At 43.9% G+C, this 21,446-nt stretch overlaps 1 protein-coding gene across 1 annotated transcript in view; it reads left to right on the forward strand.

The window, feature by feature from the left end:
• EFCAB5 (EF-hand calcium binding domain 5) overlaps window positions 1-21,446 on the forward strand; it is a 44,856-nt gene that overhangs the window by 8,379 nt on the left and 15,031 nt on the right. Inside the window, exons 4-10 of the mRNA XM_030537069.1 lie at window positions 1,862-2,017; window positions 7,295-7,394; window positions 7,676-8,881; window positions 10,987-11,079; window positions 12,195-12,409; window positions 13,913-14,069; window positions 20,241-20,530. Of these exons, the coding sequence (XP_030392929.1) occupies window positions 1,862-2,017; window positions 7,295-7,394; window positions 7,676-8,881; window positions 10,987-11,079; window positions 12,195-12,409; window positions 13,913-14,069; window positions 20,241-20,530 (2,217 nt within the window). The remainder of the gene's footprint in view (window positions 1-1,861; window positions 2,018-7,294; window positions 7,395-7,675; window positions 8,882-10,986; window positions 11,080-12,194; window positions 12,410-13,912; window positions 14,070-20,240; window positions 20,531-21,446) is intronic.

Below are 21,446 nucleotides of genomic sequence, written 5' to 3' on the forward strand. Positions count from 1 at the left end.
CCAGACAGGACTCAGCCCTTCATGGATAGTTCAACATGACCTGACTTCCTTTTCCCAAAATGCATAATTTACCACCATGCTCTGTGAATTGAATTCTAGGGCATGCTCCCCAATTCCCCCATAAGATTTGGTTATGATCTCACGTCCGTGTAAATCAGGAGCATCTCCACGGAAGTCAGTGGAATTGTACTGGAGTAGTGTTGTGTAGCTGAGATCAGAGTGAGATTCAGAAAGAAGATCCTGTACCTTTTCCCCTCCGCTTGTCTCACCTGAGGGTGACCAGACAGCAAGTGTGAAAAACTGGGACAGGGGTTGAGGGGTAATAGGAGCCTATATAAGAAAAAGACCCCAAAATCTGGACTGTCCCTATAAAATTGAGTCATCTGGTCACCCTATCTCACCTGCTTCACTGACTCCCCATGACCTGTGAAATGAACAAGCAGGTGCAGACCTATCAGAGTAGGGCTATTAAAATGATAAAGCACAGGACCTCCTTTGACATTTACATAACACAGCCTCTCTTTCTAATAATGGACCAAATCCTCCCCCTAGGGGACAGTCTGACTAGTAGGGGGATTCCATCAGCCCAAAGCCGTGAGGGTTGCAATAGCCCCATTGCGGATGCACTCCTACTCCACAGGGGATAGAGCCAGTGGATCAGTGTAATTACAGGTCCACTGCTCCCTCCTCCAACCCACCTCGATAACTTCTCTCTCTGGCGAAACACAGAGCTCTCTCACATTGCTGCATAGATCCTCCTCCACTGGCTCCCTGTTCTCTGCCCCTTCCTCAGTTGCTTCAATGTATTTTTAAACCACCCAGTATAGTAACCAATAATATCAGTTAATTAGCAGTAACCTACCTGTACAGCATTTTCAGCAAACATAAAATGCTGTATCACTGAGGATGATAATAATGTTAATAAGGGTCTACTAAGATCATGAATGCGAGTTCCTAGTTCTCATCCCCTAAGAAAGCGATTAATGCGAAACACCTCCACATTTCACAAATTCCCTGCAACATTTGTAGTTTCCCCATCACTGTGGCCGACTCCAGTAACCTGCTGCAATAATTCAGCCCACACTTTGAGACTCTGGTTTATTCTGACAGCCAGTATTATTTATGTAGACCACATTTTTGGAACAGTATTGCTTTTGCTCATGAAACCCACATGGTTATAAATCCAGAGTGTTAAAGTGTCTCCAAGACTAGGGCTTAAGATAAATCTAGGTTTCAGTAGTATTCCCAGTGTCAGAGGACTTAGGTGACAGCAGGGTCATTTTCAAGTGGTGGTGCTTGGTTTTTTTTTTTCAAATGGTATCCAGAATGATTCTCATCAGCTCTGAAGACTTGGACAGCAGTATGTTTGTGGCATTAAAGAGTTGAATCACTGCAGGTCCTGCAAAAGCCACTTGCTCAAGATGCCACCTCCGGAGTAATGTCAAGAATACCAAATGCTATAGAAAGAACATACAGAGTCAAACTCATCACTGGAGAGTCTAAGTCTATGGAATTACATAAAGGATGACTCTGACCCAATGCGTCTGAGCCAGTGAGCGTAGCTAAGTGACCTTTTGGATCAGGAATGAGACAGACTTGTTTAATAAGCATTTGTTCACTGCCTAGCACAGTGGAGCCCCAATACTGACTGAAATGGACAGCTGTAGCATCCATGCCCCAAATCTGGCATTACTCTTGTGGATAGTGTACTTAAACTGCAGATACGGTGTTAAACTGGTTTTGATTTCAAGTAGGTATCCCAGCCTCTGTCCCCCATATGCAGTACAATTTAAAAAGTATATACAAAAAGGGAATATTGGAAAAGAAATTAAACATTTCTACCTCTTCTTTTCTTCCACAGTATGTCCATTCTTACATCAAAACCTTTACAAGTGACATGTTCCAGGAATTTCTGAAGCACCTCTGCCAGTGTGCTGATGACTTTCGAGATATAATAAGACATGACATCCGGCGACAGATGTTTACTGACCTCTTCCTGGACTGTGACCACGGAAAGGTAGGAAAAGAAACCCTCACCACATATTTGACAGTGGCATGTTTCTGATCCGGTATCTCTCATTCATGTAATTGCTTTTTTTTCATTCCTAGTCAGTGGCTCCAAGCTCTTGGTAATAATTCACTTATTTTGGAAGACAGCAGTTGTTGCAAAGCGAAATGGGTTGATACTTGTTATATAGGGCATGTCTACCCTGCAATGAAAGACCTGCAGCATTGAGTCTCAGAGCCTGGATCCATTGACTCAGACTTGCAGGATTTGGGCTCTGGGACTAAAAATTGTGGAGTTGATGCTCGGTCTGAAATCTGGGCACTGAGACTCACCCCCTTCACAAGTCAATTGACCTGGGGTCTGAGGCAGCTGGTTTTTTATTGATGTGCAAACATACCCATAGACATAAAAACAGTCAACATCCTGTCTCCATAATCTTGCATTTACCCCTCTTACCTGTGTTGTGTATTCCATTCATCACCCCTCTGCTGATGTTCATTGCAGAATGAATTAACTGCTCTAATTAGGCCATTATCTCTAACAGAATAGCCTTACAGAGCACATTTTAGCAGCAACAACTTTAGAGAATTAGAGAGAGAAGGTGGGTGAGGTAATATCTTTTATTGGACCAACTTCTGTTGAAAGAGATTACCTCCCCCACCATGTCTCTCGAATATCCTGGGACTGACATGGCTACAACTACACTGTTTCAGAGAATGAGAGGCAAGCCGTTATCTCTGTTCAGGGGTTAGAAAAGCGATATGTCTTCATCTCAACCAGAAGATATTTAAATTCCTAATCCTCATCAGGAAGATCAAAAAAGTATCTTCTTAGACAGAGGAGAACACAGACAGTCTTATTTCTCTGCATTTTCAAGGAGTCCCCTCTCTCATTCTTTGCAGGGTGAGTGTCACGGAATACTGCACATACAAGCACAGAGAAGTGTGAGAAGGGATGATATCACACATTTTACATTGTAGTTTAGTAATCCCCATCTCTCTGCCTCTGATAACAATGCCATCTCAGAAAAGAATCATTAATGCTAGAATCAAGTGAGAAGAGAGGACAGCTACCCGCATGAACATCAGTCTTTGGGTGGAGAAAAATAATCACAGTAAAAACATGGCTGCTCTTGAAATCAGCTTAGGCAAACCTGCTCACCACCTTTAGTTTAAAAACAGTGTAATTATTGCACTTCTCTTGGATCTGACATGGTTGCCTTCCTAGGGCTATAGTCAGTCTGTGCTATACTGTACCCATGGTGGAGATCAGAGGGGTAAGCTAATCCATGAAGACTCTGACTTTTTGAGTGTGATCAATCACCTGTGGTAGTTATTTTGTGAAGCACAGCAAGCTAGTTCTTTCCATTTCCTAATTTGCATTTGTTTGGTGGCAGGTAATTATTCCCATTTTGCAGGGGTGAGTGGTGTTCTCTGTCTCAGTTATTTACAATTAGGGCCATAAAGGGATACAAAACGGAGAGAAGTATTTAAGCTATAGTCTGATTACAAGGAATGCACACAATCATTATTATGATTTCAAAAATATACATCTGTGAGGATGTCAGCTCAGCAAGAACCCCCTGGAATAGCTAGGCTAGCTACTTAATCACACCCCAGAACAATGTCAGAACAGAACTAAAACTCTACTCTAATCCCCGTCAAGGAAAAAACACTTTGGATGTAAAGCTCATGGCTTCACTGTGCCTAGATGTGTTTAGCACAGTTCCATTTGACATTGGAACTGTATCTGCATGAATTTGCTGAGCATTTTCTGCCCAGGATCTTCAAAAGTAACTGATTACAGTAACAGATTACTTTTCAAAATACTACAGACCTGACAAGTTATCTGATTCCACTCCAGACAGAAAAAGAATGCAGATTTCCTTACCCTCTGTCATCCTGGCAATGCTGTCCTGGGCAGCATCAAGGATATTTTGGTTGTCACGGTATACACATCTCCTACACACAGTGCAGAATAATCAAAAGTAACTGCTGATCTTTCACTGATCAGAGATGCTGGCGTGTACAGCTTGGGGATTTGGCAACGGGTTATAGAGCCTTTGCTAGAAGTAACTCAGGGTTGTCACCATGTGGTGGCTGGGTGAAATGAATTAGGGTGTCAGTCCAGTTCCCACAAGAAAACACCACTGTGGTTGGCACTAATTGGCCCCTTTGTTGCCAATCCCAGCAGACAGGCCAAGGGCTGAATGAGCCAGGAAGCCTGAACGAATTCTTCTCCCTGCTAGGAGTAGTCCCACTATGCCAGGTAAAAGCATATTTTGTGAGGCAGTATGAGGACAGCTGCCCTGCTGCTATTTATGGTGTACTGAACCTTCTCTGCAGATCAGTGAAGGACTCTGTGTTCCGGGATAGCAGGCTGTAATCTGTCATCACCCCAAATTCATACACCAGACTGATAAAACATATTTTTCACAGAGAATACTATTGCAAGGAAATTGAAGAACCCGTTGTAATGCTATTATAACTGGGTTGTGAGTAGCATTGACATGATTTTCCTAGTATAACCCTTCCCCCATCCTTTCTCTCAACTTGTACTATTGTAAACCTGCAAATGGAATTGTAAGGGGTCCTTTTCCCATGATAGCTGTGAGCCTGATGGTGGTCTGATAAAGCTATATGAATCCAGGAGTTTACATCCAAGCAAAATGGAAATTCATCCCCAGTCTATGTCCAGTAATTTCCTTCCATACTTAAATATTTTGTGCCTCTACTGTTTTTCATAGCATCAAAAAGCATTTATTCTCAGTCAGACCAAACAATTGTCAACATCTTTGTATTTGTCCCCATAATTTAGTTTATTTACTTGGCAAAAAGCATCTGGAACCACAAACATCATCTTCATTTTCTCTAAAAGAAAGTACTTCATTAATTGTAATTACTTTTTAGAGAAAATGAAAGTTTGCATTAGAGCTGACAACTGTCAGAGAAACTTTCAAGTGATTGTGATGGGCAACAAGTGAAAGAATTTAAAGTGAAAAGAAGGCGGTGTAATGGGAATATGCAGTTGAATATCCAAGCATTCCACCAGTGATGGGGTAATATCTTTAAAAATAGGCGCTGACAGTTTTGTGTTTGGGTTGATGTTAAGGAGGTGCAGAATTAGATCTGGGATATTAAATATAAAAGCAAACTACATAAAAAGCGTGATATTTTCTTGGGAAACAAGGTGACTGTACTCGACTGTCAAGAGGAGGAAGGGACTTGAAAATAAACTGTTAATATGATAAATTTAAGAGATAGGATGCAGCTGAAATACAGCTGGACGTCCCAGCGCTTCTGACTGGCAGGAACTGAGTTACAAGAGGCTGAGAAATAAAACAACAGGTTCTGTCTGCTCTTTATAGCTATTAAAGAACTTTTGTCACCCTTGCTGATAGATGGGGTTTGCTGAGGTCTGCTTGGCCACAATTTTATCTCTCCTTCCCCACTGTTGCACAGTGTGGTGCCCTCCACCCTAGAGGTGGCTGAATTTCAGTGCTGCTGTATGCTTAGAGTTTGTGAAGTACTTTGAATCCATCAGGATGACGTGTTAAAGTAATAAAGAATATAATTTACTTGGTTCCTAAATTTTCAGCATTACCTCCTCCTCCTGGGAGCCTTTTTCTTCTGCATCTCCAATTATCCAACTCTTTTTGAGTTTCATACCCTTTGGGGAGCTACTGACGGTAGTCCAGTATGGACAGCTCCTGCTCATTTCTGAGTCCTCTCATTCCCTCTCATTGACTCATAGACTTTAAGGTCAGAAGGGACCATTATGATCATTTAGTCTGAACTCCTGCAGGCCACAGAATCTCACCACTTTTGCTTTTAGATTACAAACACCGAGGCTACCCATCACCCATCTTGGGCTCACTTCCAGAATACAATAGCAAACGTTTATTTCTTCAGTTTAAAGGCATGGAAAGATTGACACAGAATTAATATCTTAGTGAATTTTACACTTGGCGATTTTTACTCTGGGAGCAAAACCTTGGAAGGAAATCTATAATTCAAATGTGAAACTGGTTGCCACAAATAGTAGATTTAAGTAATTTATGATCTGAACAAACACTATATTACACTAATGGGAAGGAGATTATGAAGGTGAGAACCGTTAAATAATGACAACATTAACTCATTATTAAAATGGAAGAGCTCCAATTCTTTGGGGTTGCTTTACTTTTTTTAAATCACAATTTCCTAATTGGAAATTACCAATTGCTCATCTTTTTCCTGCCTTTGCTATGCCCTGTCTCTGAGCAGTAAGGATGTTAACGTCACCCTGCATGTCCCAGAGCACTGAGGTCTGCTTCTCCCTGGCTCTCAGAGGTCAATCATTACTTCCAGGATGTGTCTCTGCAAGGCCAGAGTGAGAGTCCCAAGCCTGTTCAAGACAAGCAGCAGTTCTTATGAGTAGGAGCAGTCTTTCTAACAAGCTTAAAAAATATGCACACATACACAGAACCACAGGGGGTGATATGAATGCTAGTCACTGTGCCAGAAACCCACCAGGAAACTGCTCTTCTGCTTGATAGAGCATCAGAACTGCTTATATCTATCATGACATTATCAAGAACATGTGCGCCTTCGAAAAGGAATGTAGGGGCCTCCCACACCAGCTCATACCCTTGTGTAGCTCTTTGCTCTGGTAGTGCCAATACCTGATGGCTTAAAGGAGGTGACGGAGGGGGCAAAACCGAACCACCCATAATGCAAGTAGCCACTACTGTTGCACAATGCTGTATCTAGAGGAGAAAATTTCTCTGTGAGCCCCCTCCAGGCAATCCTGACCTTGAAGCACAAGATGGAATTACTTTCATCTTCACATGTAGAACTTGTGCTATTATCAGTCATAAAATTAGCCAGCCCTGTTTTGTGGGAATATCAATATCCGATAGCATGTGCATATAAGAAAACATACGCCCTGTATGTCCCATTTAAGCCCTGTGGATGAAATCCTGGCTCCAGCAAAATCAAATTGACTTTGGTGGAACCAGGATTTCACCTTGAGGGTACAAGTGGGATTTACAACACATAGGCCTGGGTCCTCAAAGATAGATAGTCAACTGACTTCCATTGAAATCAGTGAGAGTTAGGTGCCTAAATACTTCTGAGGATTTGGGCCATAGGTCTTGTTCTGGCCCACTGCCAAGGACTACATTTCACACAGAGGTAGCACTCAGCTTTTACAGATCACACAAGATGCTTCTCTGGTAAGATTTGATGTGAAAAATGAGAACTAAAGAAACTATCTTTAACCATTGACTATAAGTGTTATGTCTAGGCTGGCCTCTTGGACAAGCAGAGGACACTGGCCTTACTGGAAGACTTCTATGACAACAGCCCAGTGATTGCTAGGAGGAGATTCTGTAATCCAAGACAATGTAAGTACAATGGGTAGTTAGAACATATTTAAAAATTCATAACAAGAAAAATTCTTCTAGAAGTAAAGAAACTGCCCAATTTGCAAAAGCCCCATCTCCAAAGCTAAGCTTTGGGTTTCTGAGTTTGTATGCACTGGTAGTACAGTACAGTCAGGGAATTCTATGTTCACTAGAAAGTACTTTTCTCCATTTTCTTACTCTTTTACATTCTACTTCACCTCCAGTTAGCAATCATTAAATCAATGCAAACTATCAACTAAACAACCACTTTTCTATATTAGGGCCAATAATTGAATTGCAAGAGATAGATCTTACTGAGTTCTGGGGAGACTTTGATGATGGACGGATAGCTTCTGCGGAATCCAGCCAAATATTTGCCTTGTCTCAAACAGAAGTTTCTGAGGGAAGGAGTCTGTCCTCTAACATGCTAGTTGTTAATGGTCAAGATGCATATGAAACTTGCATCTTGATAGATGAACCAGGAGGGCCAGAGGCAGAGCAAGACCAAGCAGTTGAACAAAAGGCCATGAGTGAATCTGGGACAGAAGAGATCAGTAAGGAGGAACCTCATTTAATTGGCGAACTTAGTGAGATTGTTCCAGTAATTGCCCTCGGAGAAGAGCATATAGTCTCACCTACAGAACCTGGTTCTGAAGTTCAGGTGAATCAAGAGGGAGAAGGTTTCGCTGCTGAGTTGTATGAGACTGTTTCAGCATCAACCCCTGGAGAAGAGAATCCAGTCTCAGAGGAAAAACCTGATCGGGAAGGACAGGTCAGCCAGAAAGAACCCTATGTAAATACAGAGATGGAAGAAACTGATTCATCACTACACCCTGAAGCACCAAACACCCTCCTGGAAATGGAAGCAAGTGATGTTAACGAGAGTCAAGAGGCCTCCAAATCTGACAGTAGAAAGGGATCTGCAGTCCTTAATAAGGAAACTACTTCCTCTGAGGACATGGACACAGAGAATCAGATTGATACTGCAGATCCAGAGAGCCAGAATGAACCTATTCCCGTAGCAGCTCCCAAGCAAGAGAACGTAAACATAGATAAAGAACATGGCTCTAAAGAACGGGTCAGCCAGGAAGATCACAATGTGGCTACAGAGCCGAGTGAACTCATTCTAGCCCCAAACTCTGAAAAAGAGAATATAATCTTGGAGAAGGAACTTGGTTCAGAAGCACAAGTCTGTCAGGAAGAGCATGATTTGATTGCAGAGCCGAATGTGGCAGTTCCAATACTAATGACTGAAGCAGAAGGCATACTCTCAGAAGCGGAAGCTGAATTAGAGAAAGTCACTGCTCTAATACCAGAGAATAAAGAGGAAACTGCAGATCTTGGGAAAGAACCCCCTGAAGAAAAGGAGAGTGGTTCTGAGGGACATGGCAGTCAATCAGAATTACAGGCAGAGACCAACATGCTGGCCGAGGACTCCACACCAAGCCTTCCACATGAGCAAATGCTTTTGCAAGACCAGAGTACAGGTAAAGCCTATTATCTGATGTGACATTGGATCTAGGCTCTGGGGACACACAAAATTGCACTGGTTTAACTACAGGTGTGATTTTAAACTTATCTAAAACCTGTGCAAGTATATGAATAGCCACTCTCACTTCAGATTGGGGCTAGTTTGTTTTGGTTTAGAAAAACTGGATTAAGCTCAGTTGAAATAGACACTTTTAAACCAAATAAGAGCGTCTATATAAAAACCTGCACTGGTTTAAAAAACACATTAAGTTAAAGTGGTGCAAGTTCATGAGTAGACAAGGCCTTAGGCTTTTATACTTTCTCAGCATGATGTTTCCAATCAAGATTTACAGTATATTCCACTCAGACAATATCAAACACTTGCTCGGTCTGTGACATGTATTCCAGACACTAAACAGCCATTTGAAAGCAAAATGGTGCTTTTTCAAGCAACACTGCCTTTCTACTAGACAGAATCTTAACATTTCCTTTTCCTCTGGAATATCATTAAATATAGAAATGTGTTGTAATAATTATTAGGAAAATGAAACAAAGAGCCTTAAGGAGATAGATTATGGCATTGGATAGCAAAAGGTGCTTATTTTAATCTCTTGTCACATTTCTATAAGGGATATTGTACTTTTCAGTTATATGTGAGGGCCCTTATGATAGGACAGCTGCAATTGGGGAATTCCAGGGTTCCCACTAAGCCATGCTAAACGCTTTGTTGGATACAAATACTGGGACAGACTTCCCCTCTGATGCTCCATTAGTCAATCCTCTTGTGCTCCACCATTTCAGGCACTACAAGGGCTGGGTCTTTCTTGTGTCCCATTTAATGTTGTATTAAAATACATGAATTCAGACTATAGTGTTACCTGTATTCTATATATACTATATCTATTGGGTGTCTGGGAAGTGGGTGGGCAAAGCCCGCCCACTGCTAAAGGATCTCCCCCCAGGCTAAGGGGAGGATCCACAGGACCACAGAACCCACTGATTATGGGGGACAACTAATAAAAGAACAGGGACAGGAGTGCGGTCAAAGGGTCATAAGAAGGGAACCTGACAGGGACATCGAGCAGAGAACCCTGGATAGCGCCCACTGCTCCTCAAAGGTGTCAAGGGAGCCAGCGGACGCCGCCCAGAGGAACTCCGCCCGGATACGTGAGCGGACCATGGATCGGAAACAAGCCCCACAGTCACCGGAGTCTCCATCGGCCAACCTCCTCTCCCTGGTCGTGTAGATGGCCTTTTTAGCCAGGGCGAGGAGGAGGTTGACCAGGAGGTCCCGGGACTTTGTGGGGCCATGGATAGGGAGTGCATAGAGAAGGAGGTGAGAGGAAAAGTGCAGCCAGCGTGACAAATTCCTTATCTCAGGTGGAGCTTGTTGATAGGGCCCTGTAAATGAGCGTGCAGGACACTGGTACTTACAGCTCTTCACATATAACTGGTGGGTGTCCAAGCCATGGGAAATACTCCGTGTACAGTGTGTATTTATTATTCATACAGTGCACTAAGCATACACCGTGCTGTACAACGGGTCCAATGCACATATTCCCTTCGCTATGGGATGTGATTCCCCTGTTGATTTGGCAGAAGTATAAGTCTGTTCTCCAGGCCTTTGCCCCTGAGCGGGGTGGGACCAAGAGGTCCAGACATTCTGCTTAGTGAAGGAGTGTTTGCTGCTGTTGTTAAAATGGATGTTTGGAGCTGGGTTTAAGAAACGTGACACATACCCAGTGAACTTGTTAAAGGGGAAATTTAATACATTGAAAATAAATAAGTATATATAGTAGGGGTAGCTCCACTGATACAGGTGTGTTGTGCTGGTGCCGATGGATTTCTACCTGTAGGGCTGCATGGAGTTTGGGCTTCAACCGTCTCCAGTTCATAGATGGTTCCTTTTTAAAATTTCAGGTCCATCTCAGCCACCAAGAGAAGCTTCCCAGGCACAAGCTAGAGATGCATTTGAAAAGGCAGCCCAACTGATAGATGGGATACCATGGTCAGGTGACAGCAGTTCCCAGCACTTTTGACTTTTCTTTCTAGAGAATGCTATGAATGTAATGGTTTTAAAATAATGTTTTATCTCTACATAATATGGTTGTCTTTCTGTCAGGTGACCTTCTGGCTTCTGACCTAAGTTTCAGGTATAACAGCTATGGTGAGCAAATTCAGGAGGACTGGAACCATGAAAATTCCAGATTTGCAGATAATTGATCAAAGTGCTGTATGTTGACCTTGGCCCCCATGTGAAAGGCAGTGTCTATTGAAATCATGGCACTGCTGTGAAACTTCATGACTGAGGTTTTGACAGTCAGGCTTAGTGCCAGAGTCCAGGGGCCTCAGTCAGAGGTCAGAACTAGGCTCAGAACCTAAGAGCAGTTGAAGTTTCAAGGAGCAAAGCCAGGGTCTGTAGCTGGAGTCAGAGTCCCAGGACCAAAGTGAGGGTTCAAAGCCGGTGTGTCAGAGTCCTAGTGTTGGAATCTGAGTTGCAGTTCCAAGGCAGAAGCTAAGTTCCAAGCCAAGGTTGGGAGTGGCCAAGAGGCAGGTCTGTTGCTATAGCTTGCAGGGGAGCTTGTTTCACTGCACAGACACTTCCTGGGCCTAAATAGGGCACCTTGGCAAGGGAAACTGGCAAAATCCAGCCTTCCAAGGTGGTAGATCCTGTAGCTTTTATCTCCACAGGGTCTGCATGGTAATGCATGTGGCCCTACCATGGCTGCTAGGTAATAGTGTGGATGGTGGTGCCCATTCCACACCTGCAGACCCTCACAGGTTCCATAGAATATCAGGGGTGGAAGGGACCTCAGGAGGTCATGTAGTCCAACCCCCTGCTCAAAGCAGGACCAATCCCGAGACAGATTTTTGCCCCAGATAGCCCCTTCAAGGATTGAGCTCACAACCTTGGGTTTAGTAGGCCAATGCTCAAACCACTGAGCTATCCCTCCTCTGTGGGCTTGGGGGAGGTCTTGCCCTTTGTCTAAGGAGCTGTTGTCACTTATTGTGCGCCTTTGGTCTCCAAGACCACAAGGGGTATTTGGACTGCATGTCAGGAGCAAACCCTTTGTTGTATAACAGTGACTTCAGCTAAAACTGTATTGTGTAACCTGACCTCATTACATGACTCCTCTCGCATTAGACTGTAGCACAACTGTGAAGAAATATTATTGGTATTTTTCCTTAAGCATATATATGGCCAAGGCCTGGGGCCCTTAGTCAGTGTTCACTCCGTAGATATTCAGCCCATGATTTGACACCTGTCACATGCACAGCTTTGGATCAGCATTTGGCTTCCTGCTGGGTGATGTATTTTCTCCCCTCTAGGCTTGCGTATGCTCATGACAGATATTCAGACCCATGGTGCCTCCACTGCCATGAGTGCCTTTGACAAGACCTGCCTCAACCTACCCCAGTTCGTACAGCTTTTGGAGACCTTTGTTGGTGACGAAAGCTCTCTGCCAACTGTGAAGAAACTTGTTGCATTTGTGAAAGAAGGATATGAACAGACTGAAGAGGAAAAAATCAAACAGTTGGAAAAAGTAAATGTTGACAGGCTTTGCTGATATTATGTGTAAACAAACAAATGGCTAGAGGGGCTGAGCTAATCACCCACGCCCTCGCCTTCCTACCTTGAGGTTTTTGTCCCTCTATTTTCACATGAGCTTTCCCCACGTTAGCCCTGAGAACAATGCTGGGCTAATTCTGCCACAGGTTGGCTGCCTGTAACACAGCCTGATTCTGTAAGGCACCAGGTGTGCAGCCAGCTGTAAAATCGCTTAAGATGTTCAGTTTTGTTGTCTCGCCTCTAGAGAGTAACCCATGCAAGCAAGAAACCTGCAGTTTTAAACTACTGCATTTGCCTGTGTGCGTGTGTGGGAGGGTGTGTATAGTGAGCACGTGCACTGGTGTGCTTGTTACACCCACTGGGAGTTCAGTAACCTTGTCATCTATTGAATAAATATATTAATTCACACACAAGCCCACTCTGCCCAGTATCTTTGCAAAGTGCTGATACATTTCTCATCATGTCTACCTCTTTAGCTGCAGTTTCCTTAGACTTCTTTCTCATTTTCCTCTGTGCTGCTGACCTAATCTGGGGGAGATATTGGATCTGACGGCTCTGCCATCCTCATGTTGAACACAACATTCTTTGCCATTCAATGAATTCCATTTCCAGTCGTTTAGCATCTGGTGCTGCGCAAAAACTGATTCTAAGCAGCAAGTAGCACATGCAGCCCCATGAGGCCTTGCACAGTGAAAGGCGCTACTGGAATCAACGGTTTGCAAACTCAAACAGCAAGAGCAAACATTGCAAACTACTGTGGTGTCATTTACAAAGAGCCACTCAGTTGTGGCTGGAAAGACATATCTGGGGCGTGAAACTGCCACCTGTCTGGGTTGATCTTATGTTGACTCCTAGTATGTACATTGGGAGTCTATCCCTTTGAGAAGCTAAAGTTCATAGGTGACCAGACAGCAAGTGAAAATCGGGACATGGGATGGGGGGTAATAGGTGCCTATATAAGACAAAGCCCCAAATATTGGGACTGTCCCTATAAAATTGGGACATCTGGTCACCCTAAGCTCATTCTGCCTGCTAAAACTGAGCTGCCACTTCTGTATGTTTTCCAATCTCTTCCTGATTTTGTGACTGCCATCTAGTGCAGATCTTAATGGTATTTTTAGAGTGACTGCCTTGATGACAGGCTCTTTGTGACCATCATGAATGGACAAATGTCCAAATGATGAACCCGCCATTGCAATTTCCCTATGGGTGGGTGTTGGCACTGAGCATTATCAAAAGTCAGCTTTTCCTTACAGCTTTCATAGAATATCAGGGTTGGAAGGGACATCAAGAGATATCTAGTCCAACCCTGGGCTTAAAGCAGAGCCAATCCCCAGACAGATTTTTATGCCAGTTCCCTAAATGGTCCCCTCAGGGACTGAACTGGCAATGGTGGGTTTAGCAAGCCAATGCTCAAACCACTGGGCTATCCCTCCCCCCATAATTTCCTATCTGTGTTGCTTCTTCCCTGTCCTAGGTTCACCGTGAGGCTCTCTTAGCCCAAAGAAAAATGCTTCTGGAGGCACTCTTCAAGCAGTGGGACAACGAATGCTGTGGGTACCTTGACCTGAAAGAGGTGGATGCTGTTCTAGGCACATTTAAGGAAGGAATGGAAAAAGAGGCTCTGAAAAAGGGTAAGAAAACAGCACTGTCCACTACTGGTATGGAGGTGTACAGTGAGAGAAAAGGGCTATGTAACATGCTGTCACTAGCCGTTCAAAGATGGTGCTAATGAAGCCAGGGGCAAGGACTGTGTATTACCTATTTTTGCACATGCCATTGTAAACAGAAGGAACTGTAGATGAAGCGGAAATGGAGGTTTGTGGCTATAGATGGGCAGCAAGTGTCCTTTCTTTTCAATTATACATGGCCTGAGAGTTTCGACTCCTTTTGTGCTGGTGTCAAAGTGGTAGCTTTCTGCTTTCACAGTGTAATGAAATACCCTTTTTCTGCATCTGTTATAATGAGCAGTAAGTAACCATGATTTGGATGTGAAAACTGTAGCCATAGAGAAGTCCTGTGGGCGAGCATTTGACATTCTTGGTCCGACTTGCCTTCTGTTGTGCACAGCTGTACTGAATGGGTGTTCCTCAGCCAGCCTCTGGAATGGTACTGTCAGTGCTCCCTGCAGGCCTTAAATGACCTTTCAGAATCCACACAGGGAGTTCAGCTCTTGTGTTAGAAATAGAGATTTGGAGTTGTGGTTTGTGTGGGGCTTTTAGTAGCCAAAGTCAGCTCATTTCTCTGCCTAACTTAACAAAGTTGGTCCCCTGGAAAACAGGCTGGATCAGACAAAGGTGCAGCAGGCCCTCAGAATCCATCTGGCAGCTACCAAGCCATCATACTACCAAAGCATCATATTAAGGGGGGCGGGCTGTGTACTCACTGGAACTTTTTGGATACCCCATAGACTAGTCTGCCACCATGGACAGCCACCCTTCCCAATGCTTCTTCCTGAAATGCTGCACGTTACATTTGTTCAGGCTACTTATTGCTGACAAGAATTATTAAATATGGCGTATTTTGGCAACCTCCCCAAATCCCCTCATCCCACACCTCATGTTAGACTAGCTGTGGGAAGCATTGTCATGCCTCAGTCAATTGCATCCCTGTCCTGGGGCCATATAACAAAGAGTTGGCAGAGTGCCATCTCTGTGGTCCTAAGGACATATGTTGTAGGTCAGCGTATTGCAGTCAATGTAACACTGCCATGGGGAAGTGGCCCTGCCCTGAAGCAGTCACTCCATCCGAGCAGTCTCTTACCTGCTGGGATATATAAACTATTGCTGTTTAAAACCCAGTGGTGCCCAGACTCTGGTAGGGTGCTGGACAGAAATACAGGGAGATGCAATCCCTGCTTTGAGGAGCTTATGCTCTAAATTACAAATAAACAGGATGGAAGGAAAAGGGACTCAACATATAAGCAATATAAAACTATCCCCAGCTGCCTCTGGCTGATCTTTCATAGATATCATGGTACAAGAGGGCAGTGGCCTTGCAGACCAGCTACAGATCTGAGTTGCATTCAGCACAGAGGAAAGCCCAGGGACTGAGGGTATGTCTACAGTGCAGTCTGAGGTGTGATTGCAGCATGGATGGACATACCTGTGCTAGCTTTACTCATGCAAGCATGGCTAAAAATAACAGCATAGATGCAGCAGCAGGACTTCAGCATGGGCTAACAATGTGAATACATAACCAGGGTCCCCAATGTGCTTGTACAGACGGCTCTGAAGTCCATGCATCTCATCTACTCTGCTATTTTCAACTATGCTAGCATGGGTATGTCTAACTGTGTATCTTTCAAACCTTGGACTGCAGTGTCGACATACCCTGAGATGTCTGTCTTTAGAGAGTGTAACTCATCTTAACAATGTTGTGGGCCTTAGAAGTCCTAGTGTCACCACGAAGGGGAGGGGCCAGCAGCACCGATGTGGGCCTTAAGATTCACAGGAACAGGCTGATTTAACTTACTGTACCTGTGTCTTACAGTTAGTTGAATTGTATCCCTGCTAACAAGGGTCCAGTTGTGCAGGGTCATGCAATTCCAACCAAAGCCATTGGTTCTACAACAGATTCACTCTTTCAGAAGCTGAACCAGTTTTTTCTCTGCAAATGAGAAACTCTCCACAACTGGTACTGTCCCTTCCTTGCCAGTTAGTCTGTATTCTGTCATCATACCTCCACTGCCTCCTGCTGACTGTGCAACAGCCAAAAGAATGTCACAGCCAGATTCTAGTGACAGTTCCCAAACAACCGTCAGAGTGGCTGAAGGAATAGTACAGCTCGATGTAAAGTTCGCCTGCATGGACCCAGTGTAACACACCTCCTGTGTGTACATATCCAAGAGCAGGGGTTAGTGTGGTGCATGACTCAGGGGATTGCTTTTCTGTTTGCCTAGACTGAGGAGAGTGTGATGTTAGTGCAGGCAGACCCTAGCCATAAAAAGCACCATTGAAAAAGATGCTGCTAGTAGCTCTAGTTACAGGGGAATGAACCAGGCCTGGGGGTACTACAGTACCTTTGTGTCACACATCTGTGCAGGAGACCTTAGGATGCCCTTTCCCAAGCCACATGGTGACCACTTGCACATAAAGTGGTTGAAACATTTTTAGTCTAATAATTTTTGATGAAAAATGGCTTTTCCTGAGACACTATTTTGACAGAAATTATTTGGAGGGTTTTCACAAAAAATCCCAAATCAAACATTGTTTGGCTTGTTGGGTATTTCTTTATGCTTTACGCTCCTTTCCCCTTTAAAAAAAAAAAAAGCCAAGGAGGAAAGAAGAAAGGGAGCAAAGGGGGGAAGTATCCCAACCCAAACATTATTCATTTTGTCACAAAACCTAAATGGTCCGTGAAAAGAATTGTGCACATTTTTGAAGCTCCAATAAGTCACTGGCAAACATTTATAAACGGTCCAGAGCCATGTAGGGCTTACCTGTGCTTCCATTGAAATCAATGATAAAATTCTCATTGACTTCCAAGGGAGCAGACTCTTAGCTTCCATAAACATCAGGGTCTTAGGCTCTTGGATGCTTTGAGAGGCAATCAGAGTGGCTTCCTTCCTGCTCTGGCATATAATTTGTCAGAGCATTTTCCATTATGCCGTTCTTTACAAACCATTACGTGTATTGATCATGAAATACTACTCTCCTAGCAGCAAACTTCACACTTGCACATATACTTCATTGATTATCAATTAACTGAGGCACTGAAGCCTATTGACAAACAGCTCTCTTTCTCTCTCGGTTTACTTGTTGGGGGACTGCAAAATTTCAGATCAGGGTGCAGGACAGATGATCAGAATAAGAGCATTTGCACTTGTAGTGGGAGCAGCAGATGAATATCCTGTTTCAAAAAGAAGAAATCCTAGCCTGCAAATTCAAATGACTGTACAAGGGCACCCTCTTGTGTGCAAATATAGCATTATGGGAGGTAACTGGAGTGCATAAGGAACTATTTAGTTAATGAGGAAGGCTGGGTAGTTTAGAAGAACCTCTGCATAGATAAGTCCAGTACCTAGCTGAATAGAAAACAATAGGAGAGGTTCACATTTTCAGAATTGGCCCAGTATTAATCCTAGCTCGGTGGTGTAGGGTTTACAGCCTGTTCTTTAAAAGTCTGTTCCTCTCTAGGTCTCTGCACGTGTCTGTAGAACCACAGAAATCAGCAGAGGCAGTGCTAGCCCATTGGGGGCCCTAAGCAGGAATATTTTGGAGGGCTCCCACACAACTCATATTATAAAAGCAAATAAGGGACCCCTTGAGTTGCTAGGTCCTGGGTCTGGTGCAGGATTGTTCCCTACAGCACATTTTCTAGTGCTCTGTCCAGTCTACCTTTAAATATTCCAGCTAAAAGCTCTTCGGCTATTTCCTTGGAAGACTATTCCATTCTGACAGACATCTTTGTTATGGAGTCTGGTGGCACCTCAAAGACTAACAGATTTATTCGGGCATAAGCTTGCATCTGGAGAAGTGAGATTTTTTACTCACGAAAGCTTATGCCCAAATAAATCTGTTAGTCTTTAAGGTGCCACCGGACTCCTTGTTGTTTTTGTGGATACAGACTAACACGGCTACCCCCGATCTTTGTTATGGTTTGTTTCATGATAGTCAGCCTGATTTTTCCTGTGATTAATTTCATCCCATTATTGTTTTACTTTCTTGTGTTCTCTTACACTTCCTTTCCTTCCCCCACATATTTCCAGACTGTTACCCTCTTCCCCCTTAGTCATCTCTTAGCCAAACTATACATGTTTAGCTCTTCGAATTTTTCCTTTGTATGTCACTCCCACCCCAACCATTTTGGTGCTCTTCTATCAACTCCTTCCAGTTTGTATCTTTCTGGTAATTAAGTGCCCAGAATTCAGTGCAGTACTCCAGGGAGAGTTGTACCAGAGCCAGAGAGGGAGAGTAATTTACTGTCCACACTCATTGCCAGATCTCTTTAAGCCATTGCTGATTTACAGGTATCTCCCTCCTGTTGCATATTTATCTTTCAGATTATTTCCCCCTCTGATGCACTGGCATTTATTTTCCAAGTTGAGTCTAACTTTGTTATTTTCCTATTGTTTCTAATCTGCCTAGGTCCTTTCATACTACTTCTCTGTCCTCATTAGTGTGTGCAGCACCTTCCAGTTTAGTCTCCTCTGTGAATGTTATTAATGTGCTGTACATTATTTAGATTGAAAGCTCTTTGGGGCAGGTCCATTTGTTTGTTTGTACAGCGTCTAGCACGATTGGGTTCCTATGTGCTACCACAGTGTTCATCATCAATCATCATAATCTGCAAGTTCACCTTCCTGCAGCTTGATGCATTGTCATTTATCATTACCGTTTGCTACTGCCAACAGACACTTTTCTCTCCCGTGACAATGTTCATAGCTAAGCCAATTTGAATGAACTCTGGGAATAGGATTTCATGAGACACAGTATCGAATGCTTGACTTGATTCCAGTTATATCACATCTACTCTCTGCTGCAATGCTGGCTAGGCACTCCAGAGGTTAGTTTTGAAGGAGACTTCTTCAGTGTCCCCTCGTAGGGTTGATCATGTAGAGATAGACAAGCCCATTGCAATCCAGCATGAATAAGGGGCATGCATAGCTACACCACCCCAGGAGAGTCTCAGTTTGGGCCATGCTTCCCCCTTTCTCCATGGGGGAAGTAAGCTGAGTCAGTCCTTGTGCTAGTGCAGCTTACTTCTCCCCTCTTTGTCAGTTCGGCTGCACTGCCTGGTGCATTTGGAAGTGGGGATGTGGCAAGATTCCACCCATTCCTTCCCTGTCTGCTTACCCTCTGCTCACATGTGCAGGATGGGAAATAGCAGCCTGGCAAAAAGGGGTGATGCATGTAGCCCCTTTACTACCCTAGGAGGAAATGTTCAGCAGGTCATGATTGAACCCTTAGTAATTTTTTAAACAAATAAATCACTGTAGATCAACTCAATCCTGAAACCCGAAAGAAAGGGGGAGAACAGAAGTACAGAGAATATGATCTTCAGAGAAAAGCCATATAAAAGAGTGCTTTTCTTCCTGTTTTCCCTGTCTGCATCTCCTGGTGAAATTCAAATATTCCAGAGCATCATCCAGTCATCTATGTACTATAAATGGAGCTTTAATTTTGTTTCATCCTCCATATAAGATTTAACACAACACAAATGTTATTTCAGTAATTAAACCCAGACAACCAAAGCAGAGTTAGTAAGATTATAGCTGCTTTGGAAGGTCTTTAAAACCCCACAATGGATTCAAGTGCTGTACATAATGGAAATCCTTGGGGACAAGGCTGAACTGCGAGGTCATCAGTAGGCTTTCGCCTTCAAGGTGTTAATTGGAGTGGTCAGTAGTTCTTCACGCCTCTGGAGCATGCAGCACTAACAGGGATGTCTATATGTGCCTGGCTGCAGCAGGTCATACAAAGTCCCTGCAGTTTGGCTATGTGGTTGAGGTGAATGTGATTCTGGGATAACCAGGAGCAACCTCCAGATTTTCCCCTGACACGTACAGCTTGGCTGCCTTGTAGAGCTATGCATGGGGAGATTTGGGAGGGCTGTCCAGGTGATCTTCTCAGTGTCTGAGACCACTGAGAGAGGAGAAGAGAGTGCATCCTGCCTTTATGGCTGCCATGGCACTTACATTTTGATTTTGGGGAGGAGGAAATGAGTAGAAAGAGAGACTCTTTCAAATGATGGGCAGGGAACACCTCTGGCGCGACAGGCATGGCATTGCTGTACTGAGAGACAACAAAACAGACAGCTACAAACAGGTGTGCTTGTGTCCTTATTTCTGTTTCATCCCTTAGCAAAGAAGCACCTTTGCTGCTCCCACCCACACGCTGGTGGTGTGATGAAGTTGTCTCCAAAGGAATTTCAAACCTATCTGGAATTGGTTGTTTCTGAGCTCACCGGTAATGAAGATGAAGTTCTCGATACCATGGTGGAGTTTCTGATGATGAGCGTGGTGCGAACCCACATGGAACGTCTGCGAGGTTCTGCCAGGAGGAAGTGGCTGCACAATATCCAGCATGCAGCTGAGACCAGTGGGGCAAGCATGGAGCCAGTGTACAAGGCAGTCTTTAAGGCACTTTCCCAGGTATGTATCGCTACCAGCTGCGTGAGTGACACAGACTGTCTAGTGTGGATTATGGCTGACACTGTCTTCAACTAAAGGGCTACATTCACCACCAGTCCAGGTGGGTGTAACTTGGTGTGGGAAGCTTACACATCACCTACCCTCAGTATGCCTATCTGAAGACAGCGTAATCACTTGCTGTTCAGGAGACTCACACATTAAATAGCTAAGGCAGTTGTACGTCAGGGATGATATGCAGAAGGTCTTGCCAGGTGCTGTATCTATCAGGTGCCATCAGGATCTCATGTTCATGATCACCTAATCACCTCAATTTTTGGAAAGTTTAATAAAATAAAATCCAGAAATGCATGTTCCTGGTTTTATGGTTTCTGAAAATAAATACACATCATTCAGTTTGTGATGCATATGGAGAATTTGTAATGTGAATGGCTTCACATTTGCTTCCAGGTGCAATTTAAGGTGCTAATATTGATCTTTAAAGGCCTATCTGATGACCCCTAGCTACATAATGGACCCTCTTCTCTCCCTACGCAGTGTGGTGGCAGCTGCTGCGCTCTTGCTAGCTGTTCGTAGATTTAACTTCTCAAGGCTAGAGTCGGGATATCCTTGTGGGAAGGCTCTTGACTCTGGCATTTGCGTGCCTTTTTGGTCCAAGACAGTCTGCCTCGGAGACAAAGTTCATTGGGCTTTTTGCTTAGGCATAGGTCATTAGGGGCAGATTGTATTTTTAGAAAAAAGTGGTCTCTGCTTAGGAGAAGCAGGAAACAAATCCATCCTCCCTGCCAGTCAGAATGCAGCTTTTGAGTTGATGATATAGTGACCTGACCCAGAACCCATTAGACAAGTGACAGCATGGACGTCATTAATCATCTGGTGTGAGAGAAATAAAGTCACTGGCCTAGAATAACATCCCGTG

This window comes from Gopherus evgoodei, chromosome 17 (assembly GCF_007399415.2).
Source record: "Gopherus evgoodei ecotype Sinaloan lineage chromosome 17, rGopEvg1_v1.p, whole genome shotgun sequence".
Lineage (NCBI taxonomy): Eukaryota > Metazoa > Chordata > Testudines > Testudinidae > Gopherus > Gopherus evgoodei.